This window comes from Rhinoraja longicauda, chromosome 2 (assembly GCF_053455715.1).
Source record: "Rhinoraja longicauda isolate Sanriku21f chromosome 2, sRhiLon1.1, whole genome shotgun sequence".
In the NCBI taxonomy this organism is placed as follows: domain Eukaryota; kingdom Metazoa; phylum Chordata; class Chondrichthyes; order Rajiformes; family Arhynchobatidae; genus Rhinoraja; species Rhinoraja longicauda.
The window spans coordinates 17,396,450-17,423,316 of NC_135954.1; the positions used below are offsets into that span (position 1 = coordinate 17,396,450).

The 26,867-nt window shown below is 40.9% G+C and overlaps 1 protein-coding gene across 1 annotated transcript; it reads left to right on the forward strand.

Moving 5' to 3' along the window:
- The first annotated feature begins 651 nt into the window (after positions 1-651).
- mturn (maturin, neural progenitor differentiation regulator homolog (Xenopus)) lies at positions 652-26,192 on the forward strand. The gene is made up of 3 exons (XM_078415477.1): positions 652-1,035; positions 19,605-19,727; positions 23,775-26,192. The coding sequence occupies exons 1-3, from the start codon at positions 874-876 to the stop codon at positions 23,883-23,885; spliced, it is 396 nt and encodes a 131-aa protein (XP_078271603.1). The 5' UTR covers positions 652-873; the 3' UTR covers positions 23,886-26,192.
- Positions 26,193-26,867: the final 675 nt, after the last annotated feature.

The following is a 26,867-nucleotide window of genomic DNA, read 5'->3' on the forward strand; positions in this document are numbered from 1 at the left end:
ACTTCCCTTGTCAGCCACGGGCGCCTCTTACTCCCCTTAGAATCTTTCCTCCACTTTGGGATAAATTGATCCTGCAACTTCTGCATTGTTCATTGCTGTTCCACCGTCTTCCCTGCTCGGGCCTCCTTCCAGTCAAATCTGGCCAGCTCATGCCTCTGTAATCCCCTTTGCTATCCTGTAATACTGACACTTCCGATTTTCCCTTCTCCCTCTCAATTTGTAGAGTAAAACGTATGATCACTGCCTCCTAATGGCTCTTTTACCTTGAGTCCCCATTATCAGATCAGGTTCATTACACAACACTAAATCCAGAATTGCCTTTTTCTTGGTAGGCTCCAGGTCAAGTTTTATGATTATGCGAGGTCATAACGACAATTCATTGTGTACACTATTTTATAAATGTTACATATGGTGCCTTTAGACCGCCGACAAGATCTAAATCCGAGCAGCAATGTAACAGGGTGCTTCAGTGTCCTTGAAGGATGAAGGAAAGCGCGCTGCGCCGCTCTCTCTCATCCTTGCAGCTTTTACTCGTCGCAGCACGCGCCGCTGATACCCGCCCTCTTGTGCCTCGTGCTGCGGTGGCGGGGATTGGCAGCTGTCGGTTGGTGTGAGCGCCTGGAAGCGAGGAGAGGAGGGGGCTGGCGTGGCGGGGCGAGGGGGGGGCAGTCCGCAGCAGCCCGTCTGAGCGGCGGAAGTGCGCCACAAAGCGAGCGACGAGCCGCGAGGGAGAAGTAAAACAAAGCGCGGTGTGCTCGCTGGGCCGCTCTCTCTCCCCGTCCGTCCCTCCCTCCCCCAGGCTGATGCGGCGGGTGAGGTCGCGGCTGAGGTAACGGACGACGCGCGCCCGCCCGCACCGGAGAGCCGGTCGCCATGGAATTCCAGCAGTTCGTCGACATCGCGGACAAATGGTGTTACAACACCCCGTTCGAGCTCATCGCCACCGAGGAGGCCGAGAGCCGCCTGGATTTCTATGCGGATCCTGGCGTTTCTTTCTACGTCCTGTGCCCAGACAGTGACTTCAGGGATAATTTTGTGAGTTGGTGAGGGGAAGAGGTGGGGGGTGATACTCGCTCTCCGGCTGCCGCGGGTCAGTCTTGGCCTTGCTGCAGCCACTTGCTGCGTCACGGCACCCTTGTTTACCGGCCCTTACTGCCATCTCCGTCCGATCCTTGGCCCTCTGCCGCTGTCCTGGCCATGACAGTGGGGGGAAACACATCCGTGTAAGGGATCCATGCTCAAAGCTCATCAAAATCTCTCGGGTTTAAAGACAGTTGTCTCCGCCCCTCCCGAGGCCCCAACATACGCTTCTACGGGAGGCGCTCGGTGTCCTCGTTCCTCGGCAATGCTGCAACACAAAGACCAAGCGGCAGACCTTGCTGCACGGTCCTTGCCTTTCGTTATCTGTGGTTATCAAATACAGTCTTGTAACATACTTATGGAATTATGAGGTGAGGTTTTGCAGTGCTTGTCTAGTGGACAGCGAGTCGACGCCCCCCCACCTCCGGTATAAACGCAGTTGAATAAAGCTGCGGCTGGTGTCCTTCCCTCAGATGCCTTTAGTGTTTATTGCTGTTGCCTGCTAAATCCTCTTTGAAAAGTTACACACTTGCATGTCTTAAATTAAATATATTTATTACGACCTGTATGGTTATATTGTTATGCTTCGAATGCGTTATTGCCGAGCAGCAGGCGGAGAGCCCATTTTGCATGTTAAATGAGCAGACTCTTTCAATTCATGTAGGATTCCTGCTTTTCGCCCCCCCCCCCCCCCCCCATGTCGAATGAGCTGACTTTATTTTCTGTGCAAAAGTGAGCATGCTTCCTTTTCGATATAATGGATTAATACAATCATTGTTCACATCAAATATTTTAATTATCGCCCTGGGTTGTCATATTATACCCCTATGCCTCACTCGGTACATTGTCTCCACAAGTATGCTCATCAGAAGGAGACGTTTACTATTTAGGTGGTCGCTTCTACTGATGATTGAAGAGTATTTTGATCCCCAACATGCAGCACTGAAGTTCTTTTGCATGACATTAATAATTCATATATGATGTAATTGCTGGCAAAACCAGAATCTATAGTCCATCCAGAATTAACCATATGAGAAAATGGTGCCTTCTCGAACTGTTGCAGTGTTGTGATGTAACTACGCACAAGTGTTAGTCCAGAATTTATAGGATTTTATCTCAGCAACAAGAAAAAAATGATGGGTTCAAATTGGGACGTTATGAAACTTGGGAGCTTGTGGCATTACTTAATACCTGTTGATCTTTCCAGGAAGCTGAGGTCACAGATACTATCAAAATAAACATTTGACAGGTTGCTGCAGTGTATCTTGCAATTTCTACCTTCTGCAGACATGATGTGCTGGGACTGAAGGAGTGAAAGTTTAAGGGTCGACTAGGAGAGCCAAAAGTGATTTAAGTGATGGAATTAATTAAATTTATTCAGCCACACCCCTGATTTGTGCATCTAAATGGCAAATGGCCATTGAAATTAAGGGGCAAGTTGTATCTCTGTAGATAACTCGCCTTTAACTTATCCACATCACCAACTAATTAAAGGTAGACGCAAAATGCTGGAGTAACTCAGCTGGACAGGCAGCATCTCTGGAGAGAAGGATTGGGTGATGTTTCGGGTCGAGACCCTTCTTCAGCCTCTTCTCACCCACCAATTAATTGGGTCGGTCAAAATGTGTATCTGGTTAGTGCTGGGCCTCAATGTTTTCGCAGGGGAAACAATGGTAATTGCCGAGGAACGAGGACGCCGAGCGGCGACCCTCCCCCAACGGCGCACTTGCGAATCCGGCAGCCATCTAAGTATTAGACCAACGGGCCCCAACTGCGCATGCGCGGACCCGTTAGGTTCTCATTGTGACATCAAACACGGAGGTAGCCAATCAGGGCGTGCCGGACCCCACGAGGGGGGAGGGGGAGGTGGTAGAGCCATTCAAATTTATTAAAGTTTAAAAACAGTTTTTTTTTTAAAGTGAAATTTAAAAAAATATCACAACCATTTGAACCGCAGGCCAATAGTGAGTAAGGTGGGCCTAAAATTGTTGCGCTATCATGTACCGTTTTGGCTGTATTTCGAGTATGTACGGCCAAACAAACTAGATGAGAGTTTTAGCAATATATATACTAGACCAAGTGGACCCGTTGGGTCCAAACCTCTCCTGCATTGGTGCAGCACCCCTTCCCCCCCAGCCCCCTTTCACCCATCCCTCCCTCCCCAGCCCCTTCCTCCCGCTCCACCCCTCCCGCCACCCTCGGCCCAACAGTGGAGCTGTTGCCGGGCGGGGAGTGCCCCCGTGGCCGTGCACCAACAAGGGGGGAGAGGGAAAAAGCCGTGACTTCGGCCCCGTTTCTCCTGCCGAGCTGGTGTCTCCTGCAGCTCGGCTGCAATCTGCGGCGGGGAACGGGGGGTTGGCATGGACCCGTTGCCGGGCGGGGAGCATCTCCCGGGGCCATGGGTGGGCGAGAGTAGACAGGGAGAAGGCACTGACCTCGGCGGCATTTCTCCTGCGAGCAACGGGCAACGGCCATCTTGTTTGACCCTCTGCCACGGCCTCTGTGGCGCGCTGCAGTATGGGAGGAAGGTCAGGCCGGGGCAAACCGGGACGGGCGCCAGTCCACCCGCTTTATTAAAGTATATAAGGTAAATTGTTTTTAAAAAGTAACGAAAGTGGGTTTATTCACACTATAGGGGAATGGTGAGTAGGGTACCGTTTTGGCTGTGTACCGTTTTGGCTGTGTAAAGGGCAAGGGGATGGTACACACATACACATAAACAAACCGAGAGTTTTAGTAATATAATATGTATTATATATACTAGACAAAGTGGGCCCATTCCTCGTAGGGGGGGGATAGGGAAGGAGAGAGGGTGTTACTGAGGAGGCTACTCTCTCCTCCATCACTCTAACTCTCCCCCCCTCCCCTTTCCCCACTCTCTCCTCCCTCACCCCTCATTCTCTCCTCCCCATCGCCACTCTCACTCTCCCCACCTCCCTTTTCCCCACCACCCCCTTTTTCTCCCACTCTCTCTTCCCCCATTCTCTCCTCCCCCACCCCAATCTTACTCTCCCCCACCCCCTTTCCCCACTACCCCCTTTTCCCCCACTATCTCTTCCCCCACCACCAACCCCCCCCCCTCCCCAGTCCCACTCTCCCTCCCACCCCCACTCTCCCCCTCCCACCCTCCCCGTCCCCCCCACTCTTACTCTCCCGGAGCGGCAGACTACTGGAGACGGGCAACACGGCTGTGGCCTAGCCGAGCTGGGATTGCTCTCGGCGGTTGTGGGGGCGAGGGGAGAGAGGAGAGAAGCGAGGGGAGCCACTGATTGCGGGCGGGCTGCTCAATGTTCAATGCAGCAAAACTTTTTTGCTGGACTTACGCCTAACTTTCCTTTTCATGCCTAACTTTGATTATGTCTTAAAAGAGTATTTCCACCACCACATCTATCTATATATATATATATATATATATATATATTACTAAAACTCTCATGTTTGTCCCGTGTTGCGTTTCTTGTGTGTGTGGGTGAAAGCCAAGCACAAACGGAATATAAATGCGCACAAGAAAAAGTTTCGCTGCATTGAATTAAAGAACAAAAAAGGATGCCACCTACAAACGGTCCAAGGGCAATAGAAGAGCATATTTGTAGTAAAAATTCTTTAAAATGTTAAAGTGCTAGTTATCCGAATTGTACCTGGGATATAATTAATATATAGACAAAAAAGGCACAGAGTTTCCTGCATTTCATTTAGTTGACCAGTATGTTGCAAGCCCAAACAGAGAAACGAGGAATTGTGGATTTATTTTTTAGAAACACAAGTGCCAATTCGAAAGAGTATCAGTGGAACATGATTTCTGTAGTAGTAATCATAATTCTGTTTGAGCCTGCACATCAAAAAAGGCAAAAATGAAACAGTGATGTTCTAAAGTGAATTAAGGCTTATTTACCACAGCAAGGAGTCATTTTAAAAAAAAAGTGGGTTGAAGCAGCTATGAAGATGTGAGACAGACCTCAATGAGATTGGCAAATGGTATCCAAAATTGGCTGTGACAGGAAGCAAAGGACATTGGTGGATATTTACATAGATACATAGACAATGGGTGCAGGAGTAGGCCATTCGGCCCCTCGAGCCAGCACCTCCATTCAATGATCATCCACAATCAGTATCCCGTTCCTGCCTTCTCCCCATCTCCCTTGATCCCGCTAGCCCTAAGAGCTCCATCTAACTCTTGAATGCATCTGAGGCAGAGAATTCCACAAATTTACAACTCACTGGGTAAAAAGGTTTTTCCTCATCTCAGTTCTAAATGACCTACCCCTTATCCTTAAACTGTGGTCCCTAGTTCTGGACTCCCCCAACATCAGGAACATGTTTCCTGCATCGAGCGTGTCCAATCCCTTAATAATGTTATATGTTTCTATAAGATCCCCTCTCATCCTAAATTGCAGTGAATACAAGCCCAGTTGCTCTATTCTTTCATCATATGACAGTCCCGCCATCCCGGGAATTAACCTCGTGAACCTATGCTGCCGCTCCCTCAATAGCAAGAATGTCCTTCCTCAAATTAGGAGACCAAAACTGCACACAATACTCCAGGGTGTAGTCTCACCAGGGCCCTGTACAATTGCAGAAGGACCTCTTTGCGCCTATACTCACTCCTCTCATGAAGGTCAGTATGCCATTAGCTTTCTTAACTGCCTGCTTTTTTTTGTTCTCTAGTTAAACCATGTGGCAAGTTGGGTTCAGTACTTAGCACCTTTTTGTATAACTTAATGTTGGGGGCATAATAAAGAAGATTGCAGATTATTTTAAATCAGCCATGTTCGATGGGAGAAACATTGGAAACATAGAAATGTCTTGGAGTGTAGGAGTTTGTAGATTGCACAGTTGGATGGAAAAATTATGATCTAGGGAAATGGGAAAGTGTTTAGGGAGTTGCAACATGGGAATAAAATACACAATAAATTAAATGCTGTGGAGTACACAGCACCTTGAAGGTAGCAGGTGGTTAACAAGAAAAGTATGTATTGCAGCATGCAAATTCCTCAACTGTACATTGTTAGTTAGGCAGTAGCTTGAGTACTGCTTGCATTTCTGAGCACGTAATAGAAAAGGTGATACTGCAGTCAAGGATGCAGAAGAGAGTTACAAAGCTTTCTTGGATCGAAATATTGCAACTCTAGGGGAATAATAGATAAATTTGGTTGATTTGGAATTGGAGTAGTTTAAGAGGAGACTTCGGGTGAATTAAACTGAGGGCATAGACAGAATAAATAAAAATGGCATTTCCTTAAGCACCATTCAGAGACCAGTCATAGATTTAAAGTAATTAGTAATTAGTTAATTAGTAAAGTAATTTGCGGGGAATTGAAGAAAACAAGTCACTTGAAGTTAGTATAGGTCAGCAATTCTGTTTGAACAGGTGATAGAGACAGAAACGTCTATCACCCTTTTTAAATTTAAAAGTGCTTGGACACAGACTAAGAGCGAAGGATAGCTTCTTCTGTCGTAATATTTCTACAGTTCTATAACATTATAGTACCTTATTGTCTGTGGAAATGTTTTCCTAGTTGGATATTTAGAGATCTGTTGGGGAAATATTTTTCCCCTAGTTATTGATTTTCCTGAGAGAATCATATAGAATTACAAAAGGGCATGTTGCTGTAAAGTTAATTCACTTAACCTAATTAGGGGCAGTGTCAGATTATGCATTGTCATCCGAACTGAAATAGAATACTTATCATTTTTCAAACTTGTTTTTTAAAGAAAAAGTGAAATATTTTATCCATGAAGTAGACAATGTCGCAAAATGGACAATGGGAATAAAATAATAAGTGTTATTAGTAACTCAGTAAAGAGTTCATTTTGTGGAATTGTAAATATTGAACAATTTTGTTTGTATGTTGGTGCCAACTCCAAAGTTGATTTAATTGTCCTGTCCCTTTCTAAACTTATCACATACTCTAAATACAGTGCCCTCCATAATGTTTGAGACAAAGACCCATCATTTATTTATTTGCCTCTGTACTCCACAATTTGAGATTTGTAATAGAAAAATATCACATGTGGTTCAAGTGCACATTGTCAGATTTTAATAAAGGCCATTTTTAAAAATTTTGGTTTCACCATGTAAAAATTGCAGTTTATACGTAGTCTCCCCCCATTTCAGGGCACCATAATGTTTGGGACACAGCAATGTCATGTAAATGAAAGTAGTCATGTTTAGTATTTGTTGAATATAATTTGCATGCAATGACTGCTTGAAGTCTGCAATTCATGGACATCACCAGTTGCTGGGTGTCTTCTCTGGTGATGCTCTGCCAGGCCTGTATTGCAGCCATCTTTAGCTTATGCTTGTTTTGGGGGCTAGTCCCCTTCAGTTTTCTCTTCAGCATATAGAAGGCATGCTCAATTGGGTTCAGATCGGGTGATTGACTTGGCTACACAAGAATTGACCATTTTAAACCTTGAAAAATTCCCTTGTTGCTTTAGCAGTATGTTTGGGATCATTGTCTTGCTTGCTGGCCAATGAGTTTTGAGGCATTTGTTTGAACTTGAGCAGATAGGATGTGTCTTTCACTTCAGAATTCATTATACCACTACCATCAGCAGTTGTATCATCAATGAAGATAAGTGAGCCAGTACCTTCAGCAGCCATACATGCCCAGGCCGCAACACCCCCACCACTGTGTTTCACAGATGAGGTGGTATGCTTTGGATCTTGGGCAGTTCCTTCTCTCCTCCCTACTCTGCTCTTGCCATCACTCTGATATAAGTTAATCTTCGTCTCATCTGTCGATAAGACCTTTTTCCAGAACTGTAGTTGCTCTTTTAAGTGCTTCCTGGCAAACTGTAACCTGGCCATCCTATTTTTGTGGCTCACCAGTGGTTTGCATCTTGCAGTGTAGCCTCTGTATTTATGTTCATGAAGTCTTCTGCGGATAGTGGTCATTGACAAATCCACACCTGACTCCTGAAAAGAATGTTTCTGATCTGTCGGACAGGTTTGGGGATTTTTCTTTATTATAGAAAGAATTCTGTCATCAGTGTGGAGGTCTTTCTTGGCCTGCCAGTCCCTTTGCAATTAGTAAGCTCACCAGTACTCTCTTTCTTCTTAATGATGTTCCAGACAGTTAATTTTGGTAAGCCTAAGGTTTGGCTGATGTCTCTAACAGTTTTATTCTTGTTTTTCAGTCTCATAATGGCTTCTTTGACTTTCATTGGCACAACTTTGGTCCTCATGTTGATAAATAGCAATAAAAGTTTCCAAAGGTGATGGAAAGACTGGAGGAAAGACTAGGTGCTTAGAGCTCTCTCATACCTACATGAAGGAGACATTTAAACACACCTGAGCAATTCCAAACACCTGTGAAGCCATGTGTCCTAAACATTATGGTGTCCTGAAATGGGGAGGTCTATGTATAAACACAGCTGTAATTTCTACATGGTGAAACCAAAATGTATAAAAATACCCTTTAATAAAATCTGACAATGTGCACATTAACAACATGTGATTTTATTTCCATTACAAATCTCAAATTGTGGAGTACAGAGGCAAATAAATAGATGATGGGTCTTTGTCCCAAACATTATGGGGGGTGCTTACCATATAACTGCTTACCATATAACTGCTGGAGGTGTAACATTTTGCTTTTTTATTTACTGCCTTTTCTATGTCTAATCAAGAGACCTCGTACTCTGTCCCTATACAGCAACAATTTACTGGCTGCTTTGATTTCAATACACTGCATCTGTTGCATTTAATGTGGTAATTTCTAACTTGGGAAACCAAACCCATATTGTGTGATAATTTTGCAGAACCTTTGTTTGGTCTGCAAGTGTGACCCTGATTCTCTTGTTGCCTCTGGTTTCAGAACGCAAGTCCATTCCCAGTCCTACTCTAAATTTTGTCTGTTTACCCTTCTATGTTGTTCAAATGAAACTCAGTGTAAGCTAACAGAATATGGACCTCATCTTCTGACTTGACACATTACTTTGGGGCCCTGCAATAATGTTAGTAAATTCTTTGCACATTCTCTCTGAAGCGTTTTTTTCCCCTCAAATGTTATGAACTGAACAGAGTACTTCAGTGGTTTACTGGTGTTTTATAAAGTTCATCATGAATTCCTTGCTCTTGTGAATACTCTATGAAACTCAGGAATATGTGTACCTTTTTAATCAGTCTCTTGGCTCGCCGTACCATGTTCAATACTTTATGTGCTCTTAAATCCTTTTTAGAATTATGTCCTCTTGATTATATTGCCTTCTCTCATTCTTCCTACCTAAATGTATTGCTAGCATTTCTCAGCATTGAATTTCACATCACCAAATCCCCATTCCATAAACCTGTCTATAAAAACAAGAATGTGAGAAATAGAAGCATCAGTAGATCATTCAGCTTCCCCCCCTGCCTTGGCATTTTGTAAATCTTGGCAAATCTTTAATTAAAGTACAACTTTCGAACACTAATCCTATATTCCTTGATTCTTTCAATATTTAAATCCCATGTCTCTGTCTTGACTGTACTCTGCTACTGAGCCTGCAGCCAGGGCATAGAATTTCAAAGATTCTTTAGCTTCTGTGTGAAAAAAAAATCTCTTTTTGAATTGCTGATGTGAGATTGTGATACCCTTATCACAATATTTCCTTATTACCATCATTCACACAATTGGACTTGCATCCAGGCTTTGTGTCATGCCTGCTGTTCATTTGTGTACATTTTTTGTAATCTGGGAATTTTACGATTCTACCCAGTATAACCAGATCTTGGGACCTACCCTGAGGAACTCTGCTGTATATTTCCTTCCAGTCGCTGAACTCTGTCTTTTCTGTTTTGTCTATTTTTTCATCCATGTTGTAGATCCAACACCTATTAAGTTGCATTATCAGTTGCCTTTGAAATTCTATACATGTGTTGTTCTCGTGCCAACTCTCCTTACCTTACCAAAAAGACTTGTAACAAGAGATTTATTTTAACAGATCTGTTCTGGCTTTCTCTGATCAAGTCAGTTATCCAATTGATTGCTACTGTTTAAAAGTATGGCATCAAGGAGATCTGGTAAATTTGATCCTTGAGCACCAAACGGGAGAATACAAGTCCAGTAGTTAGACTTGTATTTTGCAAAAGGGAAGATGGTTTGAGATGTGGCAAGCACATCATTGAGAGAGTTCCTTTGAGCAGTATTCTAGATTCAGCTGTCTTTGAATGCTGTTTCAATTATATTCTTTCCATTATGAAGTCAGAATTAGAGATGTTTGCTGATTGTACAATGTTCAATTGTATTTGCAATTCAACAAATGAAGTCGTTCATGTCTCATGTGGCAAGATATATGCACCATTCAATCATGTCCTGATAAATGACGGCTAATCTCTATGCCACAAATATATCAGGCAATTAATATATCCAAACAAATGAAATCTAACCACCTACCCTTGACATTCAATGGCATTATTATCACTGAGTGTCACAACGTTAATATAGAGACACCATTAATTGAAAACTCAACTAGACCAGCTACAAATGCCATGAATACAAGAGCAGGCCAAAGGTTGTGTGTCCTGCAGAGAGTGACTTGCCTCCTGATATTCAAAAACGAAATATTAATTTTCTTTTTTTTAAATAATATCTTTATTGAGCCATCAAAAAATGGGTACAGATTATGTTGCCATATCCACTCATTTTTTTCCAAATGTACATATCAAAACAACATTTGATTATTATACAAACAATATGGACGGGCATGTTTATAAAAACATCTGAAAAATAAACAATGAAAAAAAAGGGGGGGAAAGTAAATAATAAAAATAAAAATAAATACATAAATACATAAGTAAAGTGCAGAAGGCGACTACAGTACATAGGGAGCAGTTCAGTGAAATAATTATTTTGTGAAGACTCTTGTTTCTAAACCTAACTCTTGTCTGCTATCCCTTACTCATAATTTCATTAAAAATGGATGGGTTAGAGTGTAGATAGGTTTGTGTTATGTGTCAGTATTCTTCTGTGCAAGAATTGACACACATGGTTGCCAGATTTTATTAAATTGGTTAACTCTATCCTTTAGAACGTAGATTATTCTTTCTAAATGTAATGTACTGGCCAAGTCATGGAGCCACATTCTGGAATTGGGAGATGTTGTTTTTTCCCATGACATGAGCAGTAGTTTCTTTGCCATAATGAGACAGTAGGAGAGGAATTGTCATTGAGCGGCTGTGAATTGTCTTGATGTTTCAGATACCCCAAAGATGATTAATAAAGGCTCTGGGTTTAATGGGATGTTAAGAATGTCTGAGGTATTCTTAAATATATCAGACCAGAAAGAGGTGAGTTTAGGGCACGATACAAAGTTATGAAAAAGAGTAGCATCTGAGGAGTGACATTTATCACAAGTAGGAGAAACATTTGGATATATACTGTGTATTTTTGCTTTGGAGTTGTGAAGTCTATGTATAATTTCGAACTGTATGAGGCAGTGTCTAGCATTGTTTGAGCATCTGTGTATAGGTTCGAGGCTTTCCTCCCATATTTCATCTGGCATTTGCACATTTATGTCTTTTTCCTAATTGATCTTGTACTTGCTAGAGGATGGAGAGGTTATTGATAGATGGACATCATACATATAGGAGATGAACTTGTCTTTATATGGTGATGTTTTAAGGCAGTCATCTATTTGAGGTACTTGCTAGAGGATGGAGAGGTTATTGATAGATGGACATCATACATATAGGAGATGAACTTGTCTTTATATGGTGATGTTTTAAGGCAGTCATCTATTTGAGATTGCCTCTCAACTTCAAATCCTGGCAGATGTTTTCGTATATAATCCCTGATTTGCAAGTATCTGAAGAAGTTACTTGCAAGTATCTGAAGAGTTCAAATTTCCTTCGTAATTGTGTAAAGGTGCAAACGTACCATCGATATATAGGTCTCTGACACTGGATTCCTAATTCACTCCATGTATAGAAAGTCTTATCTAAAATAGATAGCTTGAATGTGGGGTTGTTTGCAATGGGCAAAGCGAGAGATATAATATAGAGACACCATTATTTGAAAACTCAACTAGACCAGCTACAAATGCCATGAATACAAGAGCAGGCCAAAGGTTATGTGTCCTGCAGAGAGTGACTTGCCTCCTGATATTCAAAAGCTAAATATTAATTTTCTACGGTGCAAGTCAGGAATGAGACGGAATACTTTCCACTGGAGCTCAGTGCTTGCAAATCTAGAAGGTAGTCATCATCCTTGACAAAACAGCCCGTTCGATTAGCATCATTACCCTAAGCAGCAGACACAGTCTGTACCAACTACAACATGTGCTGCAGTTACTCACCTGGACTGCAGCAATGGCACCTCCCACACCTGTGATTTCTACCAGTAAGAACAACAAAGGACAAGCATATGGAAGTGCATCCATCAATTCACACTCCATCCATTCTGTTGAAAATACAGTGCCCTATATAATGTTTGGGACAAAGACCCATCATTTTTTTATTTACCTCTGTACTCCACAATTTGAAATTTGTAATAGAAAAAAATCACATGTGGTTAAAGTGCACATTGTCAGATTTTATTAAAGGCCATTTTTATACATTTTGGTTTCACCATGTAGAAATTACAGCTGTGTTTATACATAGTCCCCCCATTTCTGGGCACATGGGCTTCACGGGAGTTTGTAATTGCTCAGGTGTGTTTAATTGCCTCCTTAATGTAGGTATAAGAGAGCTCTAAGCAGCTTGTCTTTTCTCCAGTCTTTCCATCGCCTTTGGAAAATTTATTGCTGTTTATCAACATGAGGACCAAAAAGTAAAAGAACCATTATGAGACTGAAAAACAAGGGCTTTGGTTGTGTAATGTTTGCTTTGATGTGTTTATTTTTCATTCCGTTCTGCATAATATATTTTGTTGGTAATATTTTTTTGTTGGCAAGGACAAATTCAGTTGGCTCGGAGTCAACACAAAGTTTAACTTCCTGACTGTTACCCTAGATTTCCAGGAATACAAACTGATGAATCGATTTTTACATTTCATTAAAAATATTGATGAACCAGATCGATTTTCTAACAATCCAGAGATTTTATGGGCATTACATTCAAAAGTAGTTTGGCAGTAGAGAGTAGTGGTGGAAGAGTTTTTGTTTTGACTGGGGTACTGTGACCAGTGTTGTTCCACAGGGATCAGTGCTGGGACATTTGCTTTTTGTGAATATATAAATGATTTGGATATATAAACGATTTGAGTTTATAAGTAAGTGATTAGTAAGTTTGCAGACAACACAATGGGCAGTTTACAAACCCAGCTGTATGAGTATTTTAGTTTAGTTTAGAGATACAGTGCGGAAACAGATCCTTCGGCCCACTGAGTCCGCTCCGACCAGCGATCCCTGCACATTAACACTACTTCACACCAGGGACAATTGACAATTTTTACCGAAGCCAATTAACTTACAAACTGTACATCTTTGCAATGTAGGAGGAAACCGGAGCACCTGGAGAAATCCCATGCAGTCACAGGGAGAACGTACGAACCACTCAGACAGAACCCGTAGTCAGTATCAAACCCGGGTCTCTGGCACTGTAAGGCTGCAACTGTACTGCTGCGCCACCGTGCCACACTCTATTAATATTGATTTATCTAATCTGAATGGGTATTTTTAAGGTGGAGAATGGCAGATTCTTGATTAGTACGGGTGTCAGGGGTTTTGGGGAAGAGGCAGATGAATGGGGCTGTGAGGGAAATACAGATCAGTCATGATTGAATAGCGGAGTAGTTCAATGGGCCGAATGGGTGAAATTTGCTCCGATAACTTATGAACATTCTATTGTTAAATTGTGGTTAGTTTTCTCATTGATCTATAGTTTAGCTGCCTGGTCAGTTGATGCATGCTGCATTCTGACAAACACTTTTCGCCGTTTACTCGATGGTTACAACTCTTGTCATATACACCAGTGCTTCTTAAACTATTTCAGTGTCATTCACCCTTGAGTCTTTATCACAAAATTTCATTCACCCTCGACTAAATTTTCGTATGTTTTTTTTTGTCATTTTCGTCTTATTCTCCCTTGTGTATAATTTTATATATAATTTATTTTGTCACATGAGCAAAAACATAAATCAACTAATTTCTTATGTGTTTATTTGATTCAACTTTTTGAACATCCTAAAAATACATAAAGAAAACTAGGAGTGAAGGAAAAGATGTTTAATTACTGGAGTTGGAAAATCATTCTATTAGAATGATAAAAAACCATTCCAATGTCTAAATGTGGTGACCAGAAATGCACACAATAATCTAAATGTGGCCAAGACAAAGTTATATACAAATGAATTGAAACTTTCTGTACTCAATGCCCCCACAGGTGAAGGCAAGCTTGCCTTATGCTTTCCTCATTACCCACTCCACTTAGACAATAGACAATATTTAGCGAAGGACCCTCGAAAGTGCGGGGCCTGTAGCAAATGCTACTTTTGCTACTATGTTAAAACTGAAGGGGACTAGCTCCTAAAACAAGCATAAGCTAAGGTGGCTGTAATACAGGCCTGGCAGAGCATCACCAGATAAGATACCCAGCAACTGGTGATGTCCATGAATCGCAGACTTCAAGCAGTCATTGCATGCAAAAGATATGCAAGAAAATACTAAACATGACTACTTTCATTTACATGGCATTGCTATACATTCAAAATGATCATGGCTGATCATCCATAATCAGTACCCTGTTCCTGCTTTCTCCCCATATCCCTTGATTCCTTTACCCCTAAGAGCTACATCTAACTCATGTGAGTTAACCACATATGATTTTTTTCTATTACAAATCTCAAATTATGGAGTACAGATGCAAATAAATAAATGATGGGTCTTTGTCCCAAACATTATGGAGGGCACTGTACATTGCTAGTCTTTCATTTCACTGTGTCTAAATCCAAGAACACAGAAAAAATGCAGCAGAAATAGACCGCCAGGTCCCTCAAGCTACCCATGGTATTCAATATGATTAAGGCTGATCTATTCTGGCCTCATCCTTTGAAAGATCAAAGAATTTATACAAAAGTCTTTGATCTTTCAAATCTTTATCTGCCTCCATCTTGAATATAACTAATAATCTAGCATCCATCACCCTGAGGAGCAGATTCACTACCCTCTGAAAGAAGCTGAATTGCACTCTTTTACTTCAATAACAAAATGTTCTAATTTTAGCCAATTTTTTGCCTCATGGCTTTTGACAACAAACACAGTTAAGTGATCAATTAGTTAATATATTCACAAAATGCTGGAGTAACTCAGCAGGTCAGGCAGCATCTCAGGAGAGAAGGAATGGGTGACGTTTCGGGTCGAGACCCTTCTTCAGACTGATGTCAGGGGGGCGGGATATAGGTGGAGACAGGAAGATAGAGGGAGAACTGGGAAGGGGGAGGGGAAGAGAGGGACAGAGGAACTATCTAAAGTTGGAGAAGTCAATGTTCATACCGCTAGGCTGCAAGCTGCCCAAGCGAAATATGAGGTGCTGTTCCTCCAATTTCCGGTGGGCCTCACAATGGCACTGGAGGAGGCCCATGACAGAAAGGTCAGACTGGGAGTGGGAGGGGGAGTTGAAGTGCTCAGCCACCGGGAGATCAGGTTGGTTAAGGCGGACTGAGCGAAGGTGTTGAGCGAAACGATCGCCGAGCCTCCGTTTGGTTTAGCTGATTTCTGCATGGGTACAAGAGATAGCACCAATGCAGTCGTCGATGTAGCGGAGATAGAGTTCGGGGATGGGGCCAGTGTACGTCCGGAACCAGGATTGTTCGATGTACCCGACAAAGAGGCAGGCATAGCTCGGGCCCATGCGAGTGCCCATAGCTACGCCACTGGTTTGGAGGAAGTGGGAGGAGTCAAAGGAGAAGTTGTTAAGGGTAAGAACCAGCTCTGCTAGGCGGAGGAGGGTGTTAGTAGATGGGGACTGGCTGGTTCTACGGTCGAGGAAGAAACGGAGGGCTTCGAGACCATCTTTGTGGGGGATGGAAGTGTAAAGGTGAGGGAGTGGGGGCCTGGAAACCGGAAGTTATCGAGGAGATGGCGAGCATGTGAGGTGTCTTGGACGTGGATGGGGAGGGATTTGACATGGGGGGGATAGGATGGAGTCGAGGTAGGTGGAAATAAGTTTGGTGGGACATGAGCAGGCGGAGACAATGGGTCTGCCGTGACAGTTAATATATATCACCATGGAACAAGCTATCATCATGGCTGCAAATTAAGAGTTGACTGGATTTGACCATTTTGTTAGGTGACCACTATTTGTTGTGGCGTGATGTCAAGGATTTTTTAAAAACATCAAGAGGGTAGTTTTATATATTCCATATGCTGTGGCATTTGATTTATCAAGTGCAGAGTTTGAATACAAAACACGTGGACGTGTCCTGAAGTCAGTCTAAACAATTTTCTCCCCTTCCCTTTCTCCCCCACACTCACCTCCCCCTTCTTCTCCCCCACACTCCCTCTCCTGTGCCCCACCTGGATGAGCACCCATTCTCCCCTCCCTCTCCACCGATTCCGTTCTCTAGTTTCACAGTTCTGAACTCTTCAATCCTACGAACCCTACGAGGACGGGCCCAACGGGGAAAGAGGGGTACTGGGAAAAGGGGAGGTCCCCCTCCTTCCCCCTCCCCTCCACCCCTACCCTTCTCCCTCCCCCCCCCCCTCCCCTCCACACCTCCCTCCTTCCCCCTTCCCTCCCTCCCCTCCTCCCGGTTACAATGGAAACCCTACGAGGACGGGCCCAACGGGGAAAGAGGGGTACTGGGAAAAGGGGAGGTCCCCCTCCCTCCCCCCTTCCCCCCTCCCCTCCCCCCCCCCCTACCCGTCTCCCCTCCTCCCTCCACACCTCCCTCCTCCCTCCCTCCCCCTTCCCTCCCTCCCCTCCTCCCAGTTACAATGGAAACCCTACGAGGGCGGGCCCAACGGGGAAAGAGGGGTACTGGGAAAAGGGGAGGTCCCCCCTCCCTCCCCCCCCTTCCCCTCCTCCCTCCCTCCCCTTTCCCTCCCCCCCACCCTCCCCCTTCCCCCCCCCCCCCCCCCCCACTCCTCTCCCGGTTACAATGGAAACCCTACGAGGACGGGCCCAACGGGCACACTTGTGCTAGTATATATATATATATATATATATATATATGAATGAATGTTTGTGTGTGAGAGGGAAGATAGAGATAAATAGATCTCAAAGTTCCTTCTCATGGATCAGAAGCCACTTTGATTTAAAGCAATGCTCTATTTCTCCATCTTATTTTTCACATGATGTACATAAATCATAAAGGCAATTCGACCTTTATGGTTTATGTGTATGCGTGTGTCTGTGTGTATATATATATATATATATGTGTGTGTGTGTGTGTATATATATATATATATATATATACACACATACACACATATATATCTCTAGTTTCTTGTGATTTCCTCTAATTATTTGTTTAGCCACCTTTTTCTTTCAATCTCCCCCTCTCCCCTCTTTCCCTCCCCCTCAGCACATGGTTCTCCCTATCATGATAATTGTTTTCTAACATACATTTCATTACACTCTTCTCACACCGCCATGGTTTTTCATACATTAGATTTATCACCTTGTTTACACATTGGGTTTAAAGTAATATAGTTCAATGTAAAGTTCAGTCATGCTTTGGTCATTCTGTCCCCCAAAGCCCCATATCAATCAACCCTTCTCATTCCATTAAACAAAATCCAAATACCCTTAGTTGGTTCCACAGAAGGTTCATCGAGAAAAGAATCTCAAATGCATTCCATGAATTCCACCTTTTATTACCGCAAATTTGACTTGTCAATCTGTTATGTAGGTTGATGGCTCCTGTAATTACACTATTGCCCCAGTTACACCAACTAAAGCTAATTTCCTGATTTGTATTGTGCCAATATTACAGCTACTATTTGTTCTATATGTAATCCCCATCAAGGTTTTCTTCACTCTACTGTTTTTTCAAACCAAATTGATTCCAATGTTATACCATGATGATAAATCAAGGACATTCAAAGATCTTGAAACGGTCTGGCACACAGCAAACCTGTGAGTGTCAGCTGTCTTTCAAACGTTTTCAATCATTTCTTGAATGTGATTGCTGTGGCTGGCCTATCTGATTTTGCAATAGATAAATTTAAGAGGGAACTGCAGATGCTGGTTTAAACTGAAGATAGACACAAAAAACTGGAATAACTCAGCGGGACGGGCAGCATCTCTGGAGAGAAGGAATGGATGACGTTTCGGGTCGAGAAGAAGGGTCTGAACCCGAAACGTCACCCATTTCTTCTCTTCAGAGAGACTGCCAGTCCCGCTGGGTTACTTGAACTTTTTATATCATTTGATAATATAATTTGATAACTTTCCTGCCTAGCTTTAGAATATCTCGTTGAGCAAGGTAGGCCTTATGGACCTGGTTTTAGTTGTTTTGACACATTAGATGATTTGAGTAATGAATTTAGGCAGCGGATCCCTCATGGGAATTGTTTTACTTTTTAAAAACTCAATATTAATACAAATTTTAACTCAAAATAACATTAAAATGTTCAGTCACCAAATTCTCAAATTTCAATACTATGTTAACTTTGTCTATGACTGTTAGCAAAGCATAGCATATGCTAAATAGGATTGGGATTGACTGCATTGGTGTGGTGGCTTGAGGGGGCAGTGAGTGGAGAATAGCGATAAGATTAGAAATTGACCAAAGATTGCTCTTCATGGCTCAAACCTTCAGTTTTTGCCTACCACTACCAGGTATAATAATTGAATACTGAACCATTCTACCAACAGCAAGACAGCAGTCCTGAGATACCATCTACCTCGGTCCTCAAGCTATCTTTAATCAGACTTTATTAGACTTTATCTTGTACGAAACAGTATTCCCTTTATCATGTATTTGTACACTGTGGATGGCTTGATTATAATCTTGTATAGTCTTTCTGCTGACTGGTTAGCATGCAACAAAAGTCGGTACACATGACAATAAACTAAACTAAGCTAGTTGCTATCAAAGTTCATTAATTCCTCGAATCATGTTATTTTGCTGGTTAACCAGTCTGCATTGAATGGATGATTTTCAATTTTATAAACTTGATAGACCTGAGGGACCAATATTCTAACAGGCTCTTGTGTGTGTACTATATTTCCCAGTTCAATTCTGGAAATTGATGGGCAAGTTTAGTCACTAAGTGTCTTTTCTGACAATGCATGAGCAATGGCATGAAATAACCCATTTGTTAATTAAAGGATTCTGTGAGACAGGATACCTAACTTATAATAATTATACAATGAAAATAACTAAAGTTCTAAATTATAAGCAACCTTAAATTATTGCATAAAAGACTGCATAGAAGAACTGAATAAACTTCAACAAATTAATATGTCATGTAAGTATATCAATTAGCAATTTAGTATGATTTATTGAAATTCATAGAATAAAATAGGATAGTTATTACAGAAGACATTTTTTTCACACTTTGTAACATTGTAATTAATATTGCAATTGTGGGAGATGGTGGTAATAATAAACTCTTCCTTTTATCATAACATCTTTATCCCTGTCTCATCTCTTCAGCATGTGTGGAGTGAAAGTGAAGACTGTCTACCATTCCTACAATTGGTGCAAGAGTACATTTTATCCTGTGGAAAGAAGACTCTCTCTGAAGTACTGGAAAAAGTCTTCAAATCATTCAAGCCTGTAAGTATTAAATTGTAGTATTCTTAAGATAAATAAGTATACAGTGCAGTTGGTTAATTTTCCTTTTTTCCCCTTTTTTTTAAGCTATTTTATGTGAAATCAAAGGAATTTTGATTATGATCATTGATAGGCAGTGGTTGTTTGGAGGAAGAGTCTAGATGCTGCAGTAGATTACACATTAACCTTTCATGTGTAGTCCAAGGACTCTATGATTTAGAAAATTGCTTGCATTTTCTATTATCCTTGTTCTCTCTATCTTCGCATTCAACCCCTGATATTGTCAGCTGCTAATAATGGTCGTATGTTGTGGTATGGTACAATGCCCATTGGTTGAGATTTGATTGTAACTGTTGACTCCTATGAATTATCTTTATTTTGAATGATGTTGCGCCTTGTCAAAATGTACTTCTCCGTAGATCATCCGGTTCTGTTTCTAAACTTATCAAACTTTGTAGCTTCTCCTTTTGATTCATAGATGTAGTTTTATAAATATTTGCACAATTTGTTTATTTCTGTCCTAAATTCTGCATTAAATTTATTAACACCCCCAACAATCTCCCTCTTAATTTCCCTTCATGCTCCCTCCATTATCTGTCCTTCAGTAAAATAAATTTTAAAATTCAATAATGTGCTCATTGTGAGATATGGCATCTTGGTCAGATATGTCAGAATGGGATTACAATTGATCCAAAAAATCTATTTTTGATCATGACATGTCAAGTAAAGTGTAGCTTTTGGTCTGGACGTTGATTTTTGCTATCTTGGATGAAATAAATGCGACTTTAAACTTTATTTTGTCCAGGGATAAGATTGAGTTATTAGAACATAGAACAGTACAACACAGGAACAGACCGTTCAGCCCACAATGTCCATGCCAAACATGATGCCAAGTTAAACTAATCTCCTCTGCCTGTATATTATTCATATCCCTCCATTCCCTGCATTACATGTGCCTGTCTAAAAGACTCTTAAATATGCGTCTGTCTCCCCCAACATCCATGGATGTTCCAGGCAGAGAATTAATTCCACAGATTTACAACGCTCTGAGTGAAAAAGTTTTTCCTCATCTCAGTTCTAAATGGCTTACCCCTTATTCTTAAACTGTGACCCCTGGTTCTGGACTACCCCAACATCGGGAACATGTTTCCTGCCTCTAGCATGTTCAATCCCTTAATAATCTTATATGTGTCAAAACGTCACCTATCCATGCTCTCCAAAGATGCTACCTGACCCACTGTTACTTGTGCCACAAAGGCACTTTGTGCCTTTTCCTCTCGTAATTCTAGCAGGTTTGAATAATAATAATATATTCCTTTATTCGTCCCACACCGGGGAAACAACCAACAGACGTTCTAGAGAAAACAATGTTGTTTGCCCAACCTCTCTTTATAGCTAATACCTTCTAATTGAGGCAGCATTCTGGTAAATCCCGTCTGCAAAGTTTCGCCAAAGCCTCCAAATGCTTCGAGTAAAGGGATGACCAGAATTGCACACAATACTCCAAATGCCACCTAAACAAAGTCCTATAAAGCTGCAACATGACTTCCTGATTCTTGTACTCAATGCCCTGACCAAGAGGCCCATCTAAGATAGTACCTCAGCACTTCCCCTCAACAAAGCTCCCTGAGCCAAAGCCTCAGCACTTGCCCTCAATAAAGCATTTCACTTCAACGCAGCATCTCTCCCAACGCGGTTGGGAGAGTTGGTTTGCATTATTTCTCATGAGGAATAGATCTGAATGGAATTGGATTTTAAGCCTGTTTTGAACAGATTAATGGTATGTGATGCTGTGTGAGGAACAGGTGTACCCTAATACTAAGAACTTTAACCTGGTTCTTGGGTTCCATAGAAGGACTTAAATGGGATGCCATGAAATGTTTAATTATTGAAAGAAATTGCTTCGTAGTATTGACCTTTAATTTTCTCATGGAAAATATGAGTCTTGCAAAAATCAAAAAAAATACTCAAAACAAGTGTGCTTGGTAAATGATGCAAAATATTATTAGAAATCCTTTAAATGAAATAGACTTAGAGTGGCGGTGGGTGAAAACAAAGTTTGTTCATAGATTCATACGTTATAGAAATAGCCCTTGCTCACCATGGCCATGCCAATCATCAAGTACCCACCTATTAATAATCCTATTTTCCAGCACTTGGTCTATAGCTGTCTTTGCCTTGGGTATTCAGTTGCTTGTTTAGATGCTTAAATGCTCATTCGTTCATAAGTCATAGTAGCAGAATTACGCCATTCGGCCCATCGGGTCTACTCTGCCTTTCAATCATGGATGATCTATATTTGCCCCTCAATCCCATTCGCCTGCCTTCTCCCCATAACTTTTAACACGCTTACTAATCAAGTACCTGTTGATTTCCACTTTAAAAATACCTAATTCAAAAATACTACTAATTCAACCTACAAATTGACCTTTTAGGCATGCTGCCCCAGCACACCCCAATCTCTTTGCACCTCTGATTTCTGAATCCTCTCCCCATTTAGAAAATAGTCTACAGCTTTATTCCTACTACCAAATTGCATGACTGTATACTTTACTATGCTGTATTCCATCTGCCACTTCCTTGTCCATTCTCCCAGTGTGTCCAAGTCCTGCAGACTCACTGCTTCCACTACACTATGTGCCCCTATACCTATCTTCGTATCATTTGCAAACTTGGCCACAAAGCCATCAATTCCATCATCCAATACAATTAATATACAACGTGAAAAGTAGCAGACCCAACACCGACTCCTGCAGAACATCACTAGTCACCAGCAACCAGAGCCCCTTTATTCCTCCTTTTTTCCTTCTGTCATTTTGCCTATCTATCCATGATTGTCATGGGGTCCCATCTTGTTTAGCAGCCTCATGTGCGGCACTTTATCAAAGGCCTTCTGAAAATCTAAATAAACACCATCCACTGATTCCCTTTGTCTATCCTGCTATTTAGTTCCTGAAATAATTTCAACAGATTTGTCAGCCAAGGTCTTCCCTTTAAAAAACCATGTGCTATGAAGTACTCGGAAACTTCATCCTTAATAATCTATATACTAAAACTCTCGTTTGTTTGTTTGTTTGGTTGTTCCTGAACTACAGCCAAAACGGTACACGATAGCGTGACAGTTTTAGGCCCACCTTACTCCCCGTCGTCCCTTTGGTGCTAATGGAAGATGTTTCATTGAAATCGGTATTATATTTTTAGTTATTCACATTTTAAAGTTTAAATCTATCTCCTAGGGAGGATGGGGAGGAGGGGGGGGAGGAGGTAGGATAAGGAGGATTGAGGGAGGGGGAGGTGGGAGAGGGAGGGGGGAGTGGGGAGAGGGAGGGGGGAGTGGGGGAGGAGAGGGTGCTGCACCAATGCAGGAGAGGTTTGGGCCCATCGGGTCCACTTGGTCTAGTGGATTCTAAAATGTTACCAACCTCTGAAGTCAGGCAAATCGGCCTATAGTTTCTCCTCTTTTGCTTTGCTCCCTTATTGAACATTGCAGTAACATTTGCAGAAAAGATTTTGAATGGGAAAATGTAGATAGTTGCCAGGTGATGAATGTCATACTGATCCTCTCTGAGTTTACCTTTTGGTTTCAGTTTTTAACCATTATGTTTTGTTTGTGCTGCTGATATGTTAAAAAGGTCAGCAGTTTTGTTATGAACAACTTTAGTTACCGCTGACTCTCGCTAGTGCTCAGATAAGGAAGCTATTTACAGTTTTTCCTTCCCACTAATATCCTCTTGCTTGTGAGGAGAAATGTACTGTGGGTTATTTTGAGTACATGAAACAAATCAATACATGCCACTTGTCTACGTGGAATCTCCCACTGAATAAATGGTCTCAAACAAGAGTAAGTGTATACAGTTGTCTATTGGGAATCTATACAATCTTTACATTTGTGACTGGCATTCCTGATAATTCTGTTACATAGTAATTAAGATAAATAAATAGATAAATGCTATTTATTAGATTTTTTCTCCTTATTGAGAAACGTACAATTTCCTCACTGATTTAAATTTGTGTTTGGTTATTGACTAACCCTGTACTTCATGTGCACAGTTGCTGGGCCTTCCAGATGTAGATGATGACGCATTTGAAGATTACAATGCTGATGTTGAAGAGGAGGAGCCTGAAGCAGACAGCCAGCACATGAGCGTTAGCCAACAATAAATGTGTGCAGAGCAAAGTCAGCTTGCATGAAGTTCAATTATTTTATTGATGGGTGACCCTCATTCATCTTTTCGTTCCTGATACAGCTTTTATTTGGATCAAGTTCAAATAACATACCTAAATTACATTGAATTTGTTCTGTACATTGCTTAATATTCATAATTTTCTCATTGAAAACTAAAGAAATGTGAGACATGGCATGGTGGTAAATGTACTAAACTGCCTTTTGAGGAAAATAAAATTCATTGTATGGTCATACTTACATTGAGGAGATTTGCGGTCAGTATTTTAAGTTGGGCTTTTATTTAGATGGGGGTTTTTTTGTGGATTGATTTATCCATTAATTTCAATTTATGTGACTTTTAAGCAGCACTGGACAATTCCCAGCCAAAATACTCCCAACGCCGTTAGGGTTTTTTACTGGAAAAAAGTATTATTAGATTAATACATGAATTGCTTATATTATACAGCACTGAAATAGACCCAAATAGTCTGTGCTGGTATTATGTTCCATACATGCCCTACTTTATGAAAACCAGTCTGCATATCATTCCATTTATTGTGATCATAAATTGTATTTCAAATACCCCCTTGATAACATTTTTAAAGGACATTCATTGTGCTTATTTGAGTGTAGTTGCCCAACAATAAATTTGAAACTAAGCAATTAGTTGTGATGTCCAGAGAGTAACTGTTTGATATAGATTTCTCTAAGTTTCCATCAGGTAGTTTTATAGTGATTATTTAAATTAAAATGTCCTTGAGGACACTTTAATTAAACTGCAACATTGACTTAGAACTGACATCTGCTTGCATAAACCCGTTACATAGCAAAATCAAAAGAATGTGCTGTTAAGTAGAAGCTTGAGGACATTACTGTTTTCTGCTATGGCTGCATTTATTGCAGATACTGTGTGCTGTACTGCATTAATTATTGCTTGCTTTTAATGCACTGCAGTTTGTTGGGTACTTTACTGATTTACTTCCTGAGCATCTTAGACAAAACATTTACAGCTATGACATTCTCAGTTGTAGATCAAAAATTGCACCGTCTTTAGCTCTTTGTGAATGTGTGTTAATAGAAGGAGCTGTAAACTTGCTTTTAGTTGGAGGAGGACAGTACCGTGTGTGAAAGAATTAAAAAAGTGACACTCATTGAATAATGAGTGTTTTATTTGGTATGTTGTAAGTGGTAAATTGTATTGTATGTGGCCTGTGGATGTTTTGTGCTGTATGTCAATATTATAAAACAGAATGGCTTGTGTAATCCTAGAACATTTGAGATTGCAAAACAAAAACTTGATGTTTTAAGATTCCTTCTAATGAGCTGATGGTTTAAAGCAAGTCAGTGTATTCCTTTGCCTGCAGTTAGTTATTGACTTGGGTAAGGCAGGCAAAAGACTGTAGCAGTGTTTAATGTAAATATTCTGTTCTACAGTATATGTACTGTACAGATAATCAAAGTAAAAGCTTGGTCTGTACTTTGTGAACAGTACCCAGTGTTTTAATGTTATGACAGTTAAGTATCTGATATTTTGCATTGCAAAGGAGGGAGTGTACTGTTGATAGCTGTTGATTTGCACCTCTCTTAAATGCATGGCTGCTTGATATAGGAGGTATTTTAATTTCTGTAGTTTATAAAAATACTTTATAGTTGATGTGTCCTGGTCTTTTGCAATCTGCAGCACTTCATTATAGATACCTCAATACTTTTGTTGACCTATCAGTCTAGGTTTAAAAACAGTTTAAAAACAAATTGGATCAATCAATTTCTCTAATATAAATTAGCCTCTTAAACCTTTAAAATTATATCAGATTTAATAAAATAGTATTATCTTTTCTTTCACATTAAAGCATTACTTTAATGTATTTAGACTCAATTTGTAAAGCACATGTTTATTTGTTTTAATAGTTATGATGGTTAACAAAAGGCTACTGTATAACATGCTCAACACTAAATATGCTGAAAATAAATTATTCAAACATTGCTTTCTCTGAACTCTTAATATGTAAAATGTTCACTCAAGTCATCAATTTTAAAAAAAAATCATTGTTATTGTTTGGTGAACAGCTGTAAAACTGACAAAACTTAATGAGACATCTGTTCTGACTTTCAATGACCTGTCTACAATAATGAATAGTTAGGGAAAAGAAATCAGTCCAGAGTCAATTTAACTAGCTGCATGTGCAATAGGATCAAGATTTGTCCAAACCATCTGTGGAGAAATTCTGCTCTGTATCTCTTCCCACCTGGTAAAATTGTAGTATATTCTTGTGTAAGAAGGAACTGCATCTGCTGGTTTAAACCGAAGATAGACACAAAAAGCTGGAGTAACTCAGTGGGACAGGCAGCGTCTCTGGAGAAGGGTCTCGAGCCGAAATGCCACCCATTCCCTCTCTCCAGAGATGCTGCCTGTCCCGCTGAGTTACTCCAGCTTTTTGTGTCTATCTTTTGTAGTATATTCTTACTTTGCATCTTAATTATATTCATCTGGCATTACTGGATTTTTCTGTTGTTGTTTAATCTAATTAACCCTTGGATTACTAATTCTATTCCATTGCTAGCTAAACATATATGAATAGATTTGGAGCACTGTTTCTTAAGAGTGCTGTGTGGACTAAGTTGATTTATCTTTTAAAGCTTTCAAAAGTGGACCATAATGACAGTTATGTCAAATTCCACCACTAGAATTTCAACTAGATATTTCTGGCTGTAAATTGTATTTGTGCTGATGTTTATAACATTAGACATGCACTTAATGACCCTATCACTTGTGTTATGCTCATTTGGAATAATGCAGGGAAAATCAGGTCATGTTGTTCCAAAGCCCATCTGTTGTGCATTCTCTTGCGACAGCCACATTTAAAAGTGCTGCTTGCATTCAGAAGGACCATATAAAAGAAGCAGGCCTTATCCCAGCAGAATCTTCAGCTTACTTTAACCTGCTCTCTTTTATGACAATCCTGCCTCAAGCTGACCGT